Consider the following 24,155-nt stretch of genomic DNA (forward strand, 5'->3'; position numbering starts at 1 on the left):
AAGGCAAAGGTTTGACCACACTGTTTCCCAGTCCGGGTGGAATCCTAACCAAAAAAGTTCCAAATCCCACGTTGATAGTATCTTTAAAGGCTTATGAACACTACTGAGTAAAGAATTGTAGATTACTGTGACCGCCCCTTTAGGATCTTTGGCAGGATCAATCCAGCTAAACATTGGGTGGTCACTCAAAACAGAATTCCATGGCACGCCATAAGCTTTCATAGCAGATCGCAACCTCAGGTACAAGAAAAAAGAGATGCCAGGTAGGTTGTATTCTGCTTGGATATCCTGGAATGTACGCAAACCAGTCCCGTCAAAAATATTGGAAAAAGTAAACACCCCTTTAGACGACCACAAAGGATAAACAAAAGGTCGTTGATCAGATAAGAAGTGAGCATTGTTCCATAGAGGAGATTGCTGAGAGAATTTCTTTGAATGGCCTATTGCTTTTCCAGCACTGTACCATGCAGCTAGTGGATGAAATAACATGACCAAATTTATGGTGCGAGTGTCGAATAGCTTTGTGATACAAACATATTCTGAATGCATTTTCTAAATCCATGTTATGCCTATGATGGACAGATGGACAGACGAACTGTTCTATCCTTTTCTATTCCAACCAGCAACTTGAAAAGACCAAAACTAGATGTACCGCAGAGCGGTACAAAATATGACCGCCGCCCAGTCCAGCACATTTTTTCCACAAAAAGAAATCACGCTGAAAGGCCTATATGATTCTAACTGTCTCACTAAATTGCATTATCCACACTCAATTCTCACTGATATCTGCTAGACAACAAGTACCAAAACATGATTAGTTCATAGATTTCACAAGTAAAATGAATTTTATACAACCCCACCTCCATCTTGCCTGTTCATAATTCGGAGAAATTCTTGATTGTTTGTGTTATGTTTATGTTATGTGTGTGGGTGTGTGTGTGTGTGAGTGTTTGTGTGTGTGGGTGTGTGTGTGTGTGTGTGCGTGCTTGTGTGTGTGCCTGCGTATGTGTCCGTACATATGTCTACTGTGTGAGTATGTGTCATACGTATGATTACTGTGAATGTATGTGTGTGTGTGTATCTGTTTGTGCACATGTGTGCACATGAAATGGGTTAACATGACCCCTGGAGGCAAACATACGGAAAAAAATGGTCATCCTAGGCCCTACAGTTCTCAAGATATTCACAGAGAACTGTGTCTGCCCTACCCTCCTTTCGGGGGGTCCAGTCCAGCGGGGGGGCTACAGATCAAAACGAAAAATGCCGGTTCCATGCTATCCATGTGGGGGTACATGCCCACCAAGTTTTGTGTACCCCAGTCTTTCAGTGTCCCGGGAATCCTTGTTGGTGTACGTCACTAAATGTACACATCAATTATTTTATTGTAAGGCCCCCCATGAACGAAAGTATACAAAACTTGGCATGCATCCGGAGGGTGTCATAATGATCCTACACTTTTAATTTCGTGCAGTTTTGACCTTGTCAGCCAGAGATATTGTGATGAAAACACCTAATTTTTTGCTTTTTAATTTTTAACTAGGTGGCGCTATACATGAAATAAGTGGTAATGGGATGGGTTGACATGCCCCCTTAATACCAACATACATAAAAATGGTGGACCTCCTAGGCCCTATGGTTCTCGAGATATTCACAGAAAACTGTCTCCGGCCACCTACAGGCCAGTTGGTGTATAGTAACATAAATGAATTTATTGTGTGGCCCCCCATGAACGGAATTCCACAAAATTTGGCGTTCATACAGAGGGTGTCATAATGATCCTACACTTCCAATTTCGTGCAGTTTTGATTATGTTAGGTCACAGATACCTTCAATTACAACACCTAATTTTTACTTTTTTGTGTTTAACTAGGTGGCGCTATACATGAAATGAGTGGTTATGGAATGGGTTGACATGGCCCCTTGAGATCAACATACAAAAAAAAAATGGTCCTCCTAAACCCTACGGTTTTTGAGATATTCACAGAAAACTGTGTCTGCCCTACCCTCCTTTCGGGGGGTCCAGTCCAGCGGGGGGGCTACAGATCAAAACGATGGTTCCATGCTATCCATGTGGGGTTACATGCCCACCAAGTTTCGTGTACCCCGGTCTTTCAGTGTCCCGGGACTGCAACTGAAAATTATATGGTGCATAAAATTTATTGTATAATACTAGGGGGAGGAGGGGGGCACTGTAAGCGAGGTCGGTGCCGGTGGGGCTGACATTAAAATGTTTAAAGGAACCATATCTAAGATTGTGGCCAAAACTGGTACTGCAATCACTTTCAAATTACTGTAGAGCGATGTATCCCCTCCCCCTCCCCCCTGACTCGAGGTTGCCAACCCAGATGCCGAAACACTACTGACTTTGTGATTAGTAGATAGGTGGAGGGTGGCGCATCAGGCCAAAACACAACATGACATGACAAAACACAACATCAACATCAGTTGAGGGCTGCAACTTCACTTTTTAAATGACAATATCCTGGCCGGACTACTGTTGTCAGTGATATAAGTATTTGAAATGAACATGATTTATTAATGTCTAGTGACATATCAGGGCCATTTTATGATTAATTGAAATACATTTCTTACATACGGTTCCTTTAAATGAATAACTAGAAGGGATATTTTTTTTGCCACACCATGACCTTTGGTAGGAGGGGCATCAATGACCGCTAGGGCCACGGCCCTCGAATGCCCAGCTCTAGCGCCGACACTGCGGGCAAGTGTCAGCAACATCTTTGCTATTAAAGGTCGCCAAGAGGTAACATGTGATCTCGTGAAGTGCTGTCCCAATCCCATTTGTACCAATGTGTCCTCACACAGCCAAACACCATCACAGTAACAGACGCTTTACCAGTTGCTCTTCCAACAACAATTTATTTGTTTGATAGACACATAATCTATTTTTGTTTAAATATATATTTTAATGATTAAAATGTAATAAATTCACCAGCTCCCATCCTCATCATCATCACAATTACATTTGATGCAAAAAATCGAGAACAGTTTCACCGAGGGTTAAGCAGGCACCTTCCTTCATATAGGCGTTTCATTGAATTAGGTCCACAACACCTCCATTAAACAGTGGTATCTAGCGTCCCAGATATAATCAGCTACAGAGTGTAATGTATATGAATTAGGTCCACAACACCTCCATTAAACAGTGGTATCTAGCGTCCCAGATATAATCAGCTACAGAGTGTAATGTATATGATATAATCAGTGTTGGGCAAGTTACTTCAAAATCATAATGTATTATGTATTACTTATTACTGTCTTTTAAAAGTAATTTGTTACATTATAATATTACTGTCTCTGAATTGTAAGGCATTACACTACTATTGCATTACTTTTAAGTTACTTTCACCAAAATATCTAGAAATATGGATTTGCCATTCTAAATGCAGTTTATTACGCTCAATGCAGCTTGCTCTTCCAATGGAGGGAGATGTGGTTTAGCATAATGAGTGAGCTAGGCTTAAGGCTAACAACAGTAGAATGCAATAGGTGCAGTGCTCATGATGCAATACAAGGAGCAATCATAGTCAGAATTTTGTTAAAAACCGACAAAAGGTCAAAGTCTGCTAAATTGTGATAGAAATACTGTAACTTTAAGGCCTAGGCCTACTCATTAAAATCAATAGAGAGCCTACTATATTGTAAATCAAAGCTTAAAGGAACCATATGTAAGATTGTGGCCAAAACTGGTACTACAATCACTTTCTGTATATACACTTTCTGTATATACACTTACTGTAGAGCGGTGTATCCCCTTCCCCTCCCCTCTGACTGGCAGAGTTGGCAACCGGATGACGAAACACTACTGACTTTGTGATTAGTAGATAGGTGGAGGGTGGCGCATTAGGCCAAAACACAACATGACATCATTAACATCAGTTGAGGGCTGCAACTTCACTTTTTAAATGACAATATCCTGGCCAGACTACTGTTGTCAGTGATATAAGTATTTGAAATGAACATATCTTAATGTCTAGTGACATATCAGGGCAATTTTATGATTAATTGAAATACATTTTTTACATACGGTTCCTTTAATAAAGACATGTCAAGATGGTGGCCTGCTGGCCATTTCGGTGCCCTAAGTGAGTGGCTTTGAGTGAGTGACATTTAAATGATAACTCAAACACTCAAACACCTGTGTGTATTTAAACATTAATTTCTGAAGAAATTATGTTTTACCTATAAATGGTGCACCGTCACTTTAAGAGCATTGATCTTTACGTTGTCATAATGCCCTTTTGCCAGCTCTTGTTTACAAGCCTTATTTGTTTGAGTTACATTGATAGCACAATATTAACAATAATATGCACAATGTTAAGTTGTTTGAAGCAACCTTCATTGCTTTGGAAATGGAAGTATGCAATGACATGTTGCTTCACATTTCGTTTTGCGAATACAAGTGAATTATGAGCCTGGTATCCACCTAGCTATCTGAATGGAATGCGTTTCAGTCGACTCAGCATATCATGTGCTTCATGTAGCCTAAATGCTTGGAAAACGAATGATTGAAGACCCACCAATTCTAGTACTACGTGGTGATTGAGAGAACCCAAAAGGTATCAAACTTGCATGTAACATCGTGTTAGTGCATTTTGACATTGTAAACGTTATTGATGAAGAGTGAATCGCAGTTTGCAATAAAGCTACTATTAATTGGTTACATTTGGGTGCCCCCTCTGTCCTTTGGTGCCCAACGCAAAGTGCGTGATGCGCGTGGTGGGAGCGGTGGCACTGCCAGGCTACACAATCTTTTTCTGCATTTCTATCCCGTTATTCTCTTCAATTCAAGTTCACAGCACAAAGCTAACATGCACAACAGCATAGTTTGTGTTTTATCAAGAATCAAAAAGATTAGCGTGGCACTACTTTAGATGTTTCATTAATTTACTTGTGCTATTTCGCGAGGCATAGAGAGATCTTTCGGTTTCGCACACAAAGTGCACTAACTATTATGTTCTTCATATGTCTCTGACAAGCTGAAAATAATGAGCGTAGGCTTATGTCCATCCCGCAAATAGAGTCCGCCTGCGAGTCTGCTGCAGCAGTCATATTCAACCAGTATCAGGAGATAACGTTCTACTATTTTGCGCTGATTTTTTCTCCTCTGTTGTTCTCATGTGGTGTTTGCGAATATGTATCAAAACAAAACACAACTTAATTTCGGGTTAAATGCATTGTAACGCGCGTTACTGAAGTTTGTACCGAGTAAAATATTACCCAATTTTTTTTTGTAATGCCTTACATTACCACGTTACCGCAAACAGCAATATATTACAGTAATTACATTACTTTTGTAACGCGTTACACCCAACACTGGATATAATGTTATGAGTGTAATTATATGATATAATCAGCTCTATACAGAGTGTAATGCATATGATATTATCAGATCATTACAGAGTTTAATGTATGTTTTAACTATTATTTGTTTATTTTCATTATTTCACTGATATCGTATTGACATACTGGTAATTGTTGTCATTACTTATCTTAATGTAGCCTTACCGAATTTGTATAATTGTTTACTGTTAACTATTCTATTGTTAGTCACTTTGGACAAAAGTGTCTGCTAAATTACATAAACATAAACAAAAACATATGGTACCTAGAAATTAGTGAGTGGTATGAACAACAACAACAAACAAACAAACAAAAACACTGGTGATATACTAATGATGCGGAAAACCACCTGTAGAGGGTGCCCATGTGTCAATGTTATCCCAGGAATACATTTGCATTTGTTTGATACACACACTAACACAGAGTTATAGCCTAGAAATCTAGACGCACCCTAGCGGCAACAAATTACATTTGCTGCCAGGGCTAGTCTAGCAATTCTCCGTTGGCTTGCAAGCTCGACAAACTTCTATCAGGCCAATCAAATCGTGTATAGAGTCGTTAGGTGGGCTTAACATAATGATTGATGGCAGAGTTGCAACGGTTTGGCTTGAATTCCCTGCTACTTGAAAACAAAAAAGATGGATGTTGCTGTTGGCGAACAGTGTGACACGAGTTAAGCTTTTTTTACTGAAAGTTGGCAAAAGTTTGAACTAGCCAAATAGCTCCGCTGGTGGGAAAACACATGGGACTCATAGCGCTGTCCTATTGCGTGCAGAGGAAATTTGAAAGACACATGATTGTCTCGCCCCTCGGACTGACACTGCGAACGGTGAGTGCCCAGACCCTACATTTTAATGTTGGTCTGGCTTATCAGGCTAACAGAGTTACCCACTGAAGGGATTTGTGTATTTGATTGCTTGTAGATTACAAATATTTGAAAACCTTTTACATGGATCAAACTCTGACCGGTAATTTGCAGAGTTGATGGTCAGGTCAAAGAAAACGTGAAGATCCGCACACCAGAGAGCTGCCATTTAAGTTCCTTTTCATTAGTAACGTTTCAAGCCCTTACGACCCTTCCTCAGACTTCCAGCAAGTGTTACACAGCTGCCCTTTTAAATTACATTTGCCACGTGATTACAATTAGGTTGCAGGATCCATTATACAATCAATTCATTTTCCGTGAACATAAACATAAACATAACATAAACACTACATGCATATACAAATACCAATATATACATCATTGCAAATACATACAATATTTTCTTCATTGTGGGTATATACTCTCATATTCAATCCACACTTGAGGCCATCATAATGCAATTTAACACTAGCTGGAAGTCTGAGGAAGGGCCGTAAGGGCTTGAACCGTTACTAACAATAGAATTACAATAGAACGCACCATAGCAGCTAAAGACATATAGCAATAGAACGCACCATAGCAGCTAAAGACATATGGCAATAGAACGCACCATAGCAGCTAAAGACATATAGCAATAGAACGCACCATAGCAGCTAAAGACATATAGCAATAGAACGCACCATAGCAGCTTAAGACATATGGCAATAGAACGCACCATAGCAGCTAAAGACATATAGCAATAGAATGCACCATAGCAGCTAAAGACATATAGCAATAGAACGCACCATAGCAGCTAAAGACATATAGCAATAGAACACACCATAGCAGCTAAAGACATATATCAATAGAACGTACCATAGCAGCTAAAGACATATAGCAATAGAACGCACCATAGCAGCTAAAGACATATAGCAATAGAACACATATGGCAATAGAACGCACCATAGCAGCTAAAGACATATGGCAATAGAACACATATGGCAATAGAACGCACCATAGCAGCTAAAGACATATAGCAATAGAACGCACCATAGCAGCTAAAGACATATGGCAATAGAACGCACCATAGCAGCTAAAGACATATGGCAATAGAACGCACCATAGCAGCTAAAGACATATGGCAATAGAACGCATATGGCAATAGAACGCACCATAGCAGCTAAAGACATATGGCAATAGAACACATATGGCAATAGAACGCATATGGCAATAGAATGTGCCATAGCAGCTAAAGACATATGGCAATAGAACGCACCATAACAGCTAGAAATATATGGGCAATGTTCCTTCCCCAGTAGCTTATTTATTGATGCCTACTGTATATAGGTTTTTATTTCACATATTCACCATCATAACAATCCCAAACAATAGACCGTAGCAGCTAGACATATGGGCATTTATTCAAGTTAACATATGTAATATACTGTGTAGACCGTAGCATTTATTTAAGTTAACATATGTAATATACTGTATAGACCGTAGCATTTATTCAAGTTAACCCTTTAGCCGCCAGGGTTTAAAAAGAATAAATTGGATTTGTACATCAAAATTTCAAAAGGCCATGGCTTGCAAGTGGTCAGATATAAAGTCCTACTGTAAATGTGAAAATCATTTAGTATGAACAGAAGTTTATGAAGGGGGTAAATTTACTCATCTAATTTGCATATTATGACGTCACTGGACGGTAACCACCGTGAATTATGCACATTTCAGTAAATACTAGATGTTGAACATATTTGAGCAGTTTTACTTTCTTTTTTTGTCATTTCACCGACATAACAAATGAACAGTTAACCAACAACAGTTAACTATTACCTTAATCACAAACCCTATGCTACTATACAATAAAGTAGCCTGATCAAATCAGTTCCATATCGCGGGTGACTTACGTTCTTCAGAGCCCTATTTTTACAACCCCTGCTGTCTATACCACGTCCATTACGGACACTATCATCACTATTGCCACTGGCACCTCCAGCTATGTTGGGCAGAGGGTCGAAATAAGCTTGGTATGCTTAGTGGACACTGTCGCAAAGACGTACATCCATTCACAGACGCACCGTGACTATCAGTCAATAGACGATCGATCATATTCTCCAAAAGGCAGATATTCTCCTTCAGAATCAGAATAGGTGAATAACAGATCCAAGACTTCATCACACGTTTGGTGTATTTCTGCTTCAATTTGTGCAAAACTATGGACCGCTTCCGGGTTATGGAGGAAATGCACGTCTTCTTCGTGTTTTTCTCGCGTGTTTTTCACATGCTTCCTGAAAACTTTGAAAAAAAAGGTTGAGCTTGAATCGAAGCTCTGGGTGTCTGCCAACTAGTGGTCAAGAGTACAAATGAGATTTTACACTGTACTCGCGTCTATCGTCTGTTTTATTCAGTAATGACGCTTGTCGCAATATTGCGACATGGGCGGTTAGAGGGTTAACATATGTAATATACTGTATAGACCGTAGCATTTATTCAAGTTAACATATGTAATATACTGTATAGACCGTAGCATTTATTTAAGTTAACATAATATACTGTATTTGGGTTTTTCATTCACATTCCCAAACGATACAGAAGAAGTTTTTAAATCACCATCAACATCATCAGGAGTTAAAAAAGAGTTAAATAATGTGCTATCATCTCTCACCTTAATGGTCACATCAACAATGACACATTAGCACTAGCCCTATCCCTTTTTAGTTCAGCACATCTTAAAAACATAAATCTATTCATATTTTCCTAATTGCATGTTAGCTGAAGTAAATATTTTTTCTAAAGGTTAGTTATACCCATATAAATGTGAAGTAACAGAACACAAGAATTCCTGCATGTAAACAACAGTACATTTATTCCTGTGAATTCAAGAATAACTAAAGTATATCTTAGTAAGTCTGTTAGCGATATTCATTAATAACCAGAGTAAACATTTAGGCCTAGTGGTATTAGGTATATTTGCGTAAATATATAGCAACACAATGCAGTAATCATCCTTTTTCATCAGGACCATGTACCCATGTTGGACCGCCCTTGTCCACACATTCATTAATATTATTATTATTATTTTTTTTTTAACCTGTCATTTGCCCTTTAAGGGTTTCATTCAAATCGCAGAGTTGATTGGCAGGTCACAGATCCAACCACTGCACCATTGACTGCAGGGAGACCAGCATCATCGCTAGGCAACTGAACGCACTCTGGAGACCAGAAGACCCAACTGGTCAATTGAGAACACACAGACACAAACACAGAGAAATAAATACATCACATGGCCATATTAGACTCAGCTTGTGGACACCTACCCGAAGGAACACCAAAAAAATATGAGTCCATATTTGGCTCATAAAACATAAGTAAATGCACATACCAGGATCTACAAATGAAGAGTTTGGTTACAAAACGCTGTATAAATCAAATATAATATCAATCAAAATGCTATTTAAATCAAATATAATATCAATCAAAATGCTATTTAAATCAAATATAATATCAATCAAAATACTATATAAATCAAATATAATATCAATCAAAGCGCATATAATTAAGCTAAGGGCCGTTGTTAGGCACGACGCGCTAGCTAGCGTAACCTACGGACTCGAGTGGCTTATTGCTTTTCTAAAGCTGTAACTATAAATACCTGCAAAGTTTCATAAAGTAAAGGTACAGCAACTAGAAATATAATGAGTTATTCCTAGGTAATCATTCTTCCGCAAAGAAATATATTTCCTCTATCTGAATGGTTGCCAAGCAACATCGAGACGCAGCTACTTTAACTTTTGTATCAAGTTGTGGTAGCGTAGTAATATAGAGCGGAATGTGGTCAAGGTGTATGTTTGTGCTGGATTTTACAACGGCATCGAACGTGATTCAGCCAATCACAATCAAGGACCGGAACTATCAGTTTTAGAAATCAAATATAATATCAATCAAAACGCATATAAATCAAATATAATATCAATAAGAACGCTATATAAATCAAATATAATATCAATCAAAACGCTATAAATCAAATAAAATATCAATCAATTTGCTGTTTTGTTGTTTAGATTGAGTAAAGATAAATCACATAATACATAATTACTAGGGGTGTAAAGATTAACCGTTACGTATCGGTATCCGTTTTTAACGTGTAAGATACGTATCGGAATACGTATCGGAATATTCGATACGTATCGGAATAAAACTGAAATGAACCGGTCGTTATATCAATTTACTTGTTACGAATCGGTTCACAACCTTTTCTGCTCGCTCAGACTCTCATTTACGTTGCAAGCAGCGCGTTCATCCCACTTCCGGTTTTGAAACTTCACGTGGCACGGATTTGTGGGTAATGCAGTTCGTTTTGGGCTACATTCATTGCCCAAAGTTGTCAAAGGACCTCATTACCCATACATCTACTGCAACTTAAGCACGTGACAACTCGCACTCGGTCGTTTTTACTCTTTTGTTTTTCAAAATCCAGCGCGAAAACGATAGTCTGTAGAGTAGCTTTACGTTTGATGAAGGGATTTCCTTAATGTTAAAGAATAATTTGGCCCTTGCTGCTAAAACGATGCACAAATTATTATTATTTTGTTCATATTCACTCAGACTTGTGGCACTGAGTTTCTGGTTTCTGCATATTAGGTCTACCGTTGGAACAAAATAAGCCCAGAGAGTTCATTGATATGTAGGCCTATTTTATTCTTGTAGGCTATGAGAAAAGGCCAACAGTGTCTTAAGCACTGTTTTATTTTATTTCGGTATTGTCTTACCTCAACAATAGGCTACAGCTCCTTGAAAACAATCAGATATAACTCTATAAAATCTATAATGTCTATAAAAATGTATTTTTATGTTGTATTTGGCTGCTGTGTTTGACTGAAATGTAGACTATTATTTTTCATTTAAATACAGCATATGATACAAACCTTAGTTTAGATAATCATATTCACACTTTTTTTGCCTAATTGACAACCATGACCATGATAATTGATAACATAAAATTAATGTGCACCTTGAGCAAATGATAAAAAATCTTTCAGAATGCTTTCCATTCTTGAACTGCATCGAATTGCATCGAATCGCATCGAATCGTACTGAATCGTTTTTTATGAACATGTATCTTTTCTTGTATCAAATCGTGCCCATGTATCTAGATGTGAATCGTATCGTCTTTTACATGAGAGATTCACACCCCTACTAATTACAGTTCTATTTAAATGAATTGCAAAACAAAATGTACATATTTATGAAAATTCATTAAAATGGTGGATATAGCATTTTGGAACCAAACTCTTCAAATATTATTTGATTCACAAAAGTTTCCACAAACAACACTCATTACTTGCGACTTGTGTCCACAAACAACACTCATTACTTGTGACTTGTGTCCACAAACACAACATTCATTACTTATGACTTGTGTCCACAAACACAACATTCATTACTTGTGACTAGAGATGCACCGATATGGAATTTTAGGGCCGATAACGATAACCGATATTTATTGGTTTGTTGTGGCCGATACCAATACGATAACCGATAATATTACTCTTGAAAAAAAATCGTGAAAAGTGATTTGGGGAAAGCATTTAATAAGCATAATTTTATTGCAGTAATCAGTGTTGTGCCAGTTCACAGCTTTTCTGAACTAGTTCAAGTTCAGTTCATACATGCTCAAAGTGAACAGTTCACGTTCAAAGTTCACAATTTTAATTCTGAACTAGTTCAAAGTTCAGTTAATTTGACTTTTTTCGTGAGACATTCAAATAAATACTTTTTTTCACACTACAAGCTAGAAATCACTATACGTTCTTTGAAGCTGCTCATTGTAGACATTTGCTCATGACACTGCAATTGTGGGTTTCTTACCAGGTGATGAAACTTACAGCAGTACAGACAAGGTAGACCAGTCTCCGTGCCATCACTTCCACTAGCCATTTTTTTTTTTTAATTGCAGCGCTTTCTCTCACTCTCATCATTGGTCTGTCTCTCTCTCTCGCTCGGCTGGAGATGGCTGACATTCTTGACTCTTATTTGGACAACAGGACAGGACACTACATACATAGATAGGAAGAGATTTGTTTATTTTTTCTTGAAATAGTGATTTTAATTTTTTTTCTGGCTGTGGAAGTGATGCATGGGAGCCCGATCTTTTTTCTGGCTGTGGAAAATGGCTAGTGGAAGTGATTGTGAACTTTGAACGTGAACTGTTCACTTTGAACATGTATGAACTGAACTTGAACTAGTTCAGAAAAGCTGTGAACTGGCACAACACTGATTACTGCAATAAAATTATGCTTATTAAATGCTTTCCCCAAATCACTTTTCACAATTTTTTTTCAGGCAACATCGTTGCCTGCTACGCGGCGTTGCTATGCCTACCCCGCTCTGCTGCAATTCATCACGGGTAACGTTGTGCGGAAGCCAGTATGCTATTTAACTATTCTCAGCCGGACACTACGTTGCCCGCAATGCATTGCGCACACAATGTCAAAACCATTTCTGTCTGGTGATACATGATTGAAGCGGCACCAGCGAGAATACAGGAGGGAGAAACTTTCTCTCATTGCGTTTCAAAAGAGAAAACAGATGTCACTCAGTTTTCAATGGAAAACAAATTCCAACGTTCATTTACAGTGATGTCTGCCGTTAATGACACATAATGTGAACAAATTCACGTTCAAGTTCTTTATTAAAAAATGTGTTGCGTTCAGTTCAACGTTCACAAAAAAATGAGCGTGTTCAATTAACGCGTTCTTTTGAACTCGTTTACGCACAACACTGGCAGTAATTTTACCTACAGATGATGGACAGAACTCATAATAGTCCTCAATAGTACGGCAGTCAACAACAGTAGCCTAGCCCTACAGTATGTGTGGCTCCTTTAAGTGAACCTGACGTTAGTGAATTGCGAGTGAGTGGCTAGAGAGTTTGAATCGTTTTTATTTAGGACTAAACGCTCATAAACGACTCAGCTTGGAATAAGCTACAGTATAGCGTCCAAATCAGAGTTTGTGAGGGTAACTTAGGTTTAGTTTCAACTGCGGGTAACTGAATAAAGCTGCAACTCCTCAGACTGTCTTATGTCTGTCTACTCTGTTGCGCACAACCTGCTGCAGCTGAAATGAAAGGAGTTAGCCCCGAAGGTTTTAATAACTTATTATGATGACCTGTCTGGAACTGAAGCACGAATGGTTAGCATATTTCTAGGTAATAATACAAAACCCAAGCTAAAGTAATGCAAATATAATACTAAAACACAAATTAGAACTAGGCCTACTTATGTACTCGTCCCACTAACGAGTTTGTTTATTTGTTTCCCCGACCAGCGCAGTAAAGTGCAAACACACCAGCACAAGACGGCTCTAGATAGGGCTGAGCTCCGCTCTGTTAAGGTTAAATGGCGGATCATTCACGAGAGGATTTTGAGATGCACAGATTCCCAAATGAACGCATATCCACAGATTTTGTTAGAGTGGTGAAATACATTCACACCGCTGACATTATATTGAGGAAAAAGTATAGCCAACCAAGCTCAAGTATAGCCAACCAAGCTCAGTGTAGCCACACTGCAAAAACTGCTTATCTAACAAAATCTCACCAAGTGTTATTAATCTCATATCAAGATAAAAAAAACTAGTTGGTATTGTTTTTAGTATAAAGAGACTTACCTACACTGCAAAAACTGCTTATCTAACAAAATCTCACCAAGTGTTATTAATCTTATATCAAGATAAAAAAAACTAGTTGGTATTGTTTTCAGTATAAAGAGACTTACCTAGCGCTTCCTTGTGAAAACATTTGACTTAATTTAAAAAAAGTTTGACTTATTTTAAGACATCTCATCCTGAAAACAAGCAAATTTGGCTGCCAGTGCGTTAAGCAAATGTGTCCTAAAAACAAGCAAATTTGGCTGCCAGTGCGTTGAGCAAATTTGTCTTGATAAGACTCCTTAAAATAAGTCAAAATCTTCTTAAATTAAGTCAAAATGTTCTTTTGAGAGGGCGCTAGGTAAGTCTTTTCATACTAAAAACAATACCAAATAGATTTTTTAATCTTAATATAAGATTAATAACACTTGGTTAGATTTCATTTTTTGCAGTGTAGCGCTTCCTTGTGAAAACATTTGACTTAATTTAAAAAAAGTTTGACTTATTTTAAGACATCTCATCCTGAAAACAAGCAAATTTGGCTGCCAGTGCGTTAAGCAAATGTGTCCTAAAAACAAGCAAATTTGGCTGCCAGTGCGTTAAGCAAATTTGTCTTGATAAGACTCCTTAAAATAAGTCAAAATCTTCTTAAATTAAGTCAAAATGTTCTTTTGAGAGGGCGCTAGGTAAGTCTTTTCATACTAAAAACAATACCAAATAGATTTTTTAATCTTAATATAAGATTAATAACACTTGGTTAGATTTCATTTTTTGCAGTGCAGACGGACCTTACGTAGGCCTAAATTAGGACTTTAACTAGGCGCAAATTATCGGCCAGAATTCTGTTATCGGACAGATAATAATATTTTCATTTTTTCACTTATCGGCTAATAATATATCGGGCGCCGATATATCGTGCATCCCTACTTGTGACTTGTGTCTACAAACACAACATTCATTACTTGTATGAAGGGATTTGTACACACTGATGTTCATTTTACAATATATAGTTTGCAAATTTGCAAAACTGTGTAAAAATATGTGTATATCTCACACACACACACGCACACAATACTAACCACAGGTGGCTGGTATTTGAGGAGTGGAGTTTGAGGTATCTGTAAACAATCAAAAGAAGGTCAACAGGATATATGCAAGATCAAAATGTTGAACATGTACAGTACATACTCATCATTTTGTAATGCAAAGATGGTCCTGTCATGGCACAGTAAACTAGGGCTGCAACTAATGATTATTGTCATAGTCTATTAATCTGTCGATTATTTTCATAGTCAATTAATCTGTCGATTATTTTCATAGTCTATTAATCTGTCGATTGTTTTCTTGATTAATCGAGAAATAAAATGCCAGAAAATAGAGAAGAAATTGATTAGAGAAGATTATGCCCTCAAAAGCCTTGTTGTGTCCAAAGATATTTAGTTCACTGTCATAGAAGAATAAGTAAAGCTGAAAATATTCAGGTTTAAGAAGATACAATAAGGGAATTGTGATGTTTTTTCTTGAAATATTTTAATATTTCATATTTATTCCTTATGGCACAACCCAATTAACATTTTTCCTAATGGCACAAACCGATTAATCGATTATGAGAATAGTTGCCAATTATTCACAACAAGGCAAAAATGTCTCACACATTGTGGAGCCTACACACTCAAATCCCTGTACACCCCTATTTCTTACCTCAATGCTACTGTAGGTGTGTGACGAGATCTCGTGCCACGAGATCTGGCGACACAAAAATATCACAATATTTCTCGTCGAGGTAAAAATCGGTCTCGTGGCTCGTAGGGGTGTGACGAGATCTCGTGCCACGAGATGGCGATAAACGTCTCTGGTCCGCGATATTTATTGTCTGTCTCGTGCATTCTCGTGGAGAAGCATGCCTGAGAAGTCTGAGTAAATTAGCATAGAAGATGCCCTAGCTACTTTTACTATTTGTGTGGCAGCATTTTGGGTACCTGCTGGAAACAATAATGCCACGCAATTACACTGTTTTCCCTATAGAAAAAGTGGTGTGGCACTTTTTTTTTAAAGTATATTTTGTTGGCCTTTTACACTGCAAAAAATGAATTCTAACCAAGTGTTATTGATCTTATATTAAGATTAAAAAATCTCTATTTGGTATTGTTTTTAGTATGAAAAGACTTACCTAGCGCCCTCTCAAAAGATCATTTTGACTTAATTTAAGAAGACTTTAACTTATTTTAAGGAGTCTTATCAAGACAAATTTGCTCAACGCACTGGCAGACAAATTTGCTTGTTTTTAGGACAAATTTGCTTAACGCACTGGCAGACAAATTTGCTTGTTTTCAAGATGAGATGTCTTAAAATAAGTCAAATTTGTTTTAAATTAATTCAAATGATTTTACAAGAAAGCGCTAGGTAAGTCTCTTTATACTGAAAACAATACCAACTAGTTATTTTTATCTTGATATAAGATTAATAACACTTGGTTAGATTATGTTAGATAAGCAGTTTTTGCAGTGTATGCCTTTAATCAGATAGGATAGAGGAGAATGACAGGAATGAGCGTGTGTAGTTTTGTGTATGTGTTATATAAGTAAGTATAAGTAAGTATAAATATATATACTCTTTTGATCCCGTGAGGGAAATTTGGTCTCTGCATTTATCCCAATCCGTAAATTAGTGAAACACACTCAGCACACAGTGAACACACAGTGAGCTGCCTGCAACAACAGTGGCACTCGGGTAGCAGCCTATGTGATTGTGTCTCTCCTATTGATTCCATTGTTTACTGGACGTGTGCGTTTCAAAGTGTGAGTGTGTGTGTATGTGAGTCCATGTGTGTGTGTGTGTGTGTGTGTGTGTGTGAAAAAAATACCTACTCTCACAAGTGCATTCACACATACTGCACATATCTGCAATGAAAAAAAAACAAAACATAATCAACTTCATACATATCCACATATATGTATCTATTTTATAAGGCATTCATAAAGCATTATAAACAAATTCACATACAAAAATTGTGAAAATGTTTTTATATTTCTGACATAATCCAATATGGCAGCCAGATCGATCACATTGATGTCAATTCGCCCGGCGGCCAGAGTGAGGCTACAGGCTACACTTGCCATTACACCTCAGTCCAGCAGAGGGTGGAGGTAATGTACTCGGTTTGCAAACTGCCAAAAAAAACTCACTGAAGAAGAAGAAGAACAGGCCAGCGAACCCTTCTTTTTCGGTGACCTTTTTTTTGGCAGTTTGCAAACGGAGTGCATTACCACCATCTGCTGGACTGAGGTGTAATGGCAAGTGTAGCCTGTAGCCTCGTTCTGGCCGCCGGGTGAATAAGGCGAATTTACATTGATGTCACAATTCGTCATATAGGAACTCATGCAGTAACAGGTATAGCTAGTAAGCTTTAAAACCAAACACATCATCCATTACAGTGTTTCCTCTATGTTGATTAGGTAGTGGCGGCCCCCCACGGTTTAATTTTCTTCCCCCACGGTATCAGAAATGGGGCAGATGTACAATAGTCGCAGTTGCCTTTCAAAATTCATTGTGCAGACCTGCTGTAGATTCTCCAAATATACAGCTCAATTACAAGGGATAATGTATAGAACGCCGGTCATTACTGGGAAAATAAGTCCCGACAGGGCGAACCGGACCCAGAAAACTGCATTTTCACAGTAATGACCGGCGTTCTATACATTATCCCGCTTATTATACGGCTACTTGCCAAAACGAAAAAATAAACTCCCCACAATATCACTTTAGCCTACATAACCTAGCCTATTTGTTACCGTTCATCGTGGCATTTGCTGAAAAACAAATAGTTTGCAACACATGCTGCTTAACTTGAATCAAACGTTCTTTAGAACACAGCTGATCAACCGTCTGCTTTCACATTTGAATGAAGTTCCAGTCCTTGCGTAGTGATATGAAAGACGTATCAGAAGCACAAAACCCGTTGCCATTGACAGCGGTAATTATATGTTTGAAGCGTTAATTACATGAATTTATTTTACCGTAGAACGTTGGGAAATCCCATTCAAGTCAATGGAGCGTTCTACTAGCATTGTGAAGAGCCTAGTGTTGCACGGTGTATCGATACTAAAAAGGTATCGCGATGCCTTCACGCAAAAAACAATACGATTTCAGACGTTTTTAGAATCGATACTTTATTAAAATAATAACGTTCTGTGTCTGTGTGAACTGCTGTTCTCACTGCTCCTTTCACGCATCTAGGCAAGTGGGCGTGTCAAGCAGGCAGCTCTGAGTGAGTGAGTGCGCAGCCAACGTCATAGTTCTTTGCCGACAGTTCTAGGCCTTGTGGATAAAACAAAAGGTGCAGTGAAATCTGCAACTATTTCGGATACATCGCGAATTAAGGCAAGCCATCAGGTACACAAAGTCATTTAAAAGCAGTAGGCTACGCATGGAACTTGGCAAAACACCTCGCAGACATATCCCAACATTTTTAAAGAGTTCAAAGAACGACAGGTTAACGAATATGCTATAGAAAACACGACTAAATGGTTAGTGCCAAGTTCTTCTCTTATGTTTTAGTCTAGCCTAAGTGAAACGAGTATGGTTCTCTGGGATAAAGCGAACCTTCCTTCATCAATGAATTTTGACGAGACATAACGAGCTGTAATCATTTTGACGAGACATAACGAGCTGTAATCATAGGGTGCTAACGTGATGAAAGCGCAATGTTCACGCCAGAATAACATTACCATAACTTGTAAACGATCTATTTCATGTTCGGTCAGTAGCCTACTACTGGTAATATTTGTCACGGCATGTAGACTGCAATTTGTTCAATAATTATTGCCCAGATGTAGGATAGGCTACCCGAAATGCGCTAATTAAAGCCCACAGCATAATATCTCCAAAGCGTGTTGAGTCCTAATAATAATAGTGGCGTATTGTTACAGTACGTGCTAGCAAATCATGTTATCAAAGAAATAGACGTAATGTAGTAATGCACACAGATATATTGCAACAGGTAATGGTGTAGGCCTATCTGACGAAGACCTGAGTGGTTGGAATGTCGTACTTGTACACTGGGCGCAAAGAAGACTATCCTCACATTTTCCCCTTTGCAACTGTCAAAGAAATCCCATGAACACGGGAAGGCCTAGTGTAGCCTATACTGTACATCAGATGGCCTAAAGATTAGGCCGCTCTGCATAGCATTCAGTGATTTGCATGCAGCAATTTGAACACTGACCTTGATCTAGCCTAGTTTGGCTATTTAAAGCTACTTTATTGCCAAAACACAACACAATGTAAATTAACTATAACAAACAATAAAGGACTTAATCACAGAAAGTAGGCCTACTATTTTACTGACTCATTATGTAGGAAGTTTAGAAGTTTAGAACCCAGAATTGACCTACACACTACAAAAGTGCACCAAATTCAACACAAATGACTCAATACACTTGGAGGAGGTATGAGTCCTTTCTTCTCCAGATATCTTAGGATTTCGCCGTAGTATCGTTTTAGTATCGAGCATCGTGATATTTATGGCAGGTATAGTATCGAAGTCATAATTTTGGTATCGTGACAACACTAGAAGAGCCGTATAATAACTGAAAATAATGCCTCATTGTGTGTGAATAGAGGTGAATACATATAATTGTTTGTGTTGCAGCGAAGTGTCAGTTGTCAGTTCCGTGGGACGGGGGGACGGTGTGGGGGGGGGGGGGGGGTGGTTCGGACAGGCCTGCCCCCACTGCTTAAAAAAATCCTAGAGGAAACACTGCATTACATGCCAAAATGCATTTTTGCATTGATCCCTGGGGGTTAAAGGTCACCAAATGTATTGCGTTTCACCGCCAATTCCGATTGGCTCCGATGGGCAAACACTTTTAATCACAATTTCAAAAAGCAATTAATTTGTGAGGCTTGGGCTGATAGTATGTGTCCAATGTGGTGAAGATCAGCCAACATTTGAGTCCAGAGGCACACAACGTTAGACTAGTGTGTTTTCTAGCATTCCATATTACCATAGACGTTAGAATAGTGTGTTCTCTAGCATTCCATATTACCATAGACGTTAGAATGAGGTTTGTGCTGGAGTGAAACTGCTAGATGCAAGATGTACCCTGGGATTGGTTTGAGGAATGAACCTGACGAAGAGGGTGTTGTAGATGTTTTAGATGTTTTGTGTTTGTACCCGCAGTGATCGGACAGCTGGGTCCTGGAGGGGGGTCTTGATCCCCAGAACAGGAGAAGCTGGCGTCAGCATCTACACCACTGGAGGTGAACAGGACAAAGCCTGGTTGGTCACTGCTGATCTGGGAGTTGATCCAGCTCTCGTAACGGGACACCCTGGTGTAGACTCCAGGGAAATTGGGTTGAGCACAACCGATTCCAAAGCTAACAACTCCGGACTGGACCCACACAGACTCCTGTTTGTTCACCATTGGTCCTCCGGAGTCTCCCTAGAATTGATTAATTGCCAGTTTCACATAATTAGGAATATTGTATTTCATTTATGCACACAAACCCCCCTAAATCCTCCATACATTTCCTTTAATGCTATCAAGCATGGTGGTGCTTGCAAAAATGCTGTTTTACCTGACAGGAGTCTTTACCCCTAGCGGCTAGACCAGCACAGATCATGTTGTCTGTGATGTCGATATTTTCAACTTCATACCAACAATCACACTGTCTGTTTCCTATTATAGGAACCTGCACTTCTTGTAGAGTCCCAGGAGATGGAAGTGATACTAGGAGTGACATGAAGAAATGCTAAAAGTTAAATAATTAATATACACTATTGGTAGTTACACTACAATCAGATATATTTTTTTCTAAATGTTCTATGTATGTTCGTTTAGGAGAGTTTCAATTGCTCGGGAGGGAGGGGGAGGAAGTAGCAAGCTAGTAAAGTCAATAGAAGTGACGTTACCCAGCATGACTTAGAGCACCTTTAAAGGCACACTATGCAGGTTTTTTAGCTTAATATGCAAGTTTTTTAGCTTAATTTACCTTCATTTAACTGCTTTAGAGTCATTGGAATGGTTATATGACTTTTTTCGGGTTAAATGGTGGCCGTCTCGCTTCCCCCTAGCGCCTGTGAGCGGAAAAAACACCCTTGCAACTGTGGGCCGGCGGGCCGACGGCCTCAGTGTCAGGAAGTATAACGAGTGTAACGAATTGCTTTACTGCATTCAAATACATATACACGCCAGGCTAGAAAAAGGTAGCGATGGAGTTTCTCAGACATTCATCATGACAGAGCCAGCGAAAAAGAAGCATGAACTGAGAAAACAGTAAGGAAATTGCCAATACTGCATAGTTTACCTTTAAAGACCTTAAGGGGTGGTTCAGGATTTTGGACATACGACACCTCGTAGTACACCTCGAGGGTACTGTTGGGTGGATAATTTTTTAGTGGCAGGCTAACTCATACCTTTGACTTTTGCTTGCAAGTAGGACTGGATGAAATGTGTTGAAAATTGTCTCCACTGATAAATATCACACTTGTTAACTTGGAAATGAGGTCCTATGTCCAAAATCCTTAACCACCCCTTTAAGCAGTTAAAGGACACCACTAACCACTCGGTGAGTTGCACAGTTTTGAAACCGAACGTTAAGGGTTGTTTTAAGGACATGTTTGTGCATGCCCATAGCCAGCCACACTGAAGCAGTCAAAGGCGATTTAAAACGTCGTCAGAAAGTCGAGACAGGACCCATCGTCTAAATGTCTGTCTCCACCACTCTAGTTCCAAAACAAACCAGAAAAGGGACTCAAAGTGCTAAATACTGGAATTATCCTTTAATATACACTATGGTTACTTCTAAAAGTCTTGTTGTTCTGTCCAGCGCGATGATTGCTTTTAGTTTACCTTCAGAGGCTATGTTTCCAAAGCCAGTGACCCAACTGTCTGTGCCGTTGCTGAATTCACTCCCACTGGCAGCCAGACACACAGGGCTGACGTAGTCGGTGAAGTTGACTGGGGCACTGAGACGAAGCAGAGCGATGTCGTTGTCATTGGTGCCGCTGTCGTAACTGGGATGATTGATGATCCGGTTCACACTGCGTCTTACGCTGTTGGCGTTGCTGCCTTCCAGGTCCTCAAGACCCAAGACAACAGTCAGGCCAGTGGGGTCAGAGCTGAAACAATTAAAAGATTGCTGCAGTCAGAGATGTAACCAAGACAACCAAAAGCCTACTTACGTTACAGCTGAAACCATGACAACCGATAGCCTACTGGGGTCCAACCAGACACTGAGACAATTTCAGGTTCTAACCTCTCAAAGCAATGAGCTGCCGTTAAGACCCATTCCTTGTTGATGAGGGAGCCTCCACAGAAATGGCTGCCTGATGACTGAAGACTGGCCTGCCAGGGCCAATTTCCTGCAGGAGCATCCTGACCCCCAACTATCCTGGTGTTGAGTGGAGGTCTACCACACACTGGGGAAGGAGATGTCACAGATATTACCATAGACTGCATTCATACAAAAAGTACAAGACACTGAGCTTATAAGCCTCATGGGTAGCGCTCTGACACTCAGGTAAATGTCACAGAGTGCAAAATGTCATGTCTTCACATTTGTTGTGTCTTAATGCACTTTGGATTTCTTTGGATGTTTGTATGCTGTGTTTTGTTTGGCCTTCACGTGTGGACTTTGATACTCCCGTCACGGCTGTCCCAAATCAAACTGACAATTAACAAAGACTCAAAGACTCACAATCGAACCTATAGGAAGGGGGCTGCTTAATTTAATGAGGGGGAACAGGTGTGTGGGAATGTTTGTCTCCCTATATTTGCAGGATCGACAGGCGCAGAGGAGAGGACACGTCAGGCAAGGAACTGCACAAGGCACAGCGGCCGAGCCAGAGGTGGCCTACCCAGCCGAACACACAGCAGAGCACTTACCAACGCACAAGCTATATTCTGGGTGGCAGATTTGGTCTGCACCCGGCAATGTGAGTAGCTCCTTTTTGCCTCAAGCAACAAAACGTGTATCAGTATCTTGGTAGTCTGCTCCGTACTGCCCAAAGTCTCGTTCGTTTCAGCAGAACGATTGCATCGCTGCTGGTGATCGAGGTGGAGAGCTGAGTAACCTACGATCTGTGGAGGACTTACGGGACAGTATCGAGCTCAAGGAACACTTGTGGGTTGCCGTGCGGGTGACTGCTTGGCTAGGCTAGGCCGGGTGAACACGGAAGCTACTAACTCGCCTGCTTGCTTGCTCGTTTGTCTACTACTGTGCTGTGCTGACTGTGGGAACTGCTGTGGAGCGTCTGGCGCTGCTGGTGGCTGGCGGCGGTATTACTGGCTGTGGTCTCTTGTTTCATTTCAGTGTTTGTTGTATATTTGAACTGAATTTATTGTGATTGACTTGACATGTCTATACTTAATACATTTGTAATAAGAAGTTGAGCCCCTCTGCCTCACTGATTAATTGCACTTAAATTACTTAGGTTAAACTTATATTGCTGTCTGGTCACGGGCAGCCTTAAGGCTACTACTAATCTGGTGACATAAACACTCAGGTAAACGTACTAACACTCAGGTAAACACACAAAATACACACAACTACTCAGATACACACACATACATTAATGATTAATACACACCTGGAATATTGATGGGAATGGGATCTGTAGAAAATGGTAAAAGAATGCAAAAGAATATCACAAACACACACACACACACACACACACTTACACATCAAGCAACAAACCTCAGAAAAATACACACACATGTACATATACATAAACAAACACAGTGTTCATACAGCAATACAGCTGGGGAGAAAAAAAAATGGATACACACACACACACACACACACACAAACTAACTAAGAGAGGTAAGTCAGACAAAGCATGTAATTAAGCGCTTTTTAGCCTGCGCAAATTCTCCCTTCCACTTAAATCTGTCATTTACACACGATGGAGGGAGTTGCGCGTTTTGGGAGGAGCAACCCCAAAAACCTGGACGTTTCTAAGGTACACAACTCTTGCACACATTCTTAAGCACCGTTTCAGATACGCACTCCCGAGGGCTGTATTAAGGTTGAGCTCCATTACAAGGTGAAACAGCATATTGCTCGATGTTGGCAGTAGGCCTAGTTCTATTTAAATATCGGTGCAAATTATCGACCGGAATTCTGTTATCGGAACGATAATAATATTTTAATGTTTTCACTTATCGGCCAATAATATATTGTCCACTGATATATCGTGCATCCCTAAAAATAATATTACAATAATACACACACACCGTGTTGTGTGAGCAATAGTCGGAGAACAGCAGTATGTAGAGAGTTGAAGAGTTGTA

The 24,155-nt window shown here is 39.4% G+C and overlaps 1 protein-coding gene across 1 annotated transcript in view; it reads right to left on the minus strand.

Moving 5' to 3' along the window:
• LOC143116998 (mast cell tryptase-like) overlaps positions 1-22,390 on the minus strand; it is a 43,813-nt gene extending 21,423 nt beyond the window's left edge. The window contains exons 1-4 of the mRNA XM_076278428.1: positions 22,120-22,390; positions 21,714-21,982; positions 20,440-20,591; positions 20,036-20,303 (exon numbers count right to left, since the gene is read on the minus strand). Coding sequence (XP_076134543.1) covers positions 20,036-20,303; positions 20,440-20,591; positions 21,714-21,982; positions 22,120-22,322 — 892 coding nt within the window. The 5' untranslated portion in view covers positions 22,323-22,390. The remainder of the gene's footprint in view (positions 1-20,035; positions 20,304-20,439; positions 20,592-21,713; positions 21,983-22,119) is intronic.
• Positions 22,391-24,155: the final 1,765 nt, after the last annotated feature.

The sequence above is a fragment of the Alosa pseudoharengus genome, unplaced genomic scaffold (genome assembly GCF_046254945.1).
Source record: "Alosa pseudoharengus isolate Yale_2024_CS ecotype anadromous, Long Island Sound unplaced genomic scaffold, YU_APseudo_1.1 YU_APseudo_1.1_scf_1, whole genome shotgun sequence".
NCBI lineage: Eukaryota > Metazoa > Chordata > Actinopteri > Clupeiformes > Clupeidae > Alosa > Alosa pseudoharengus.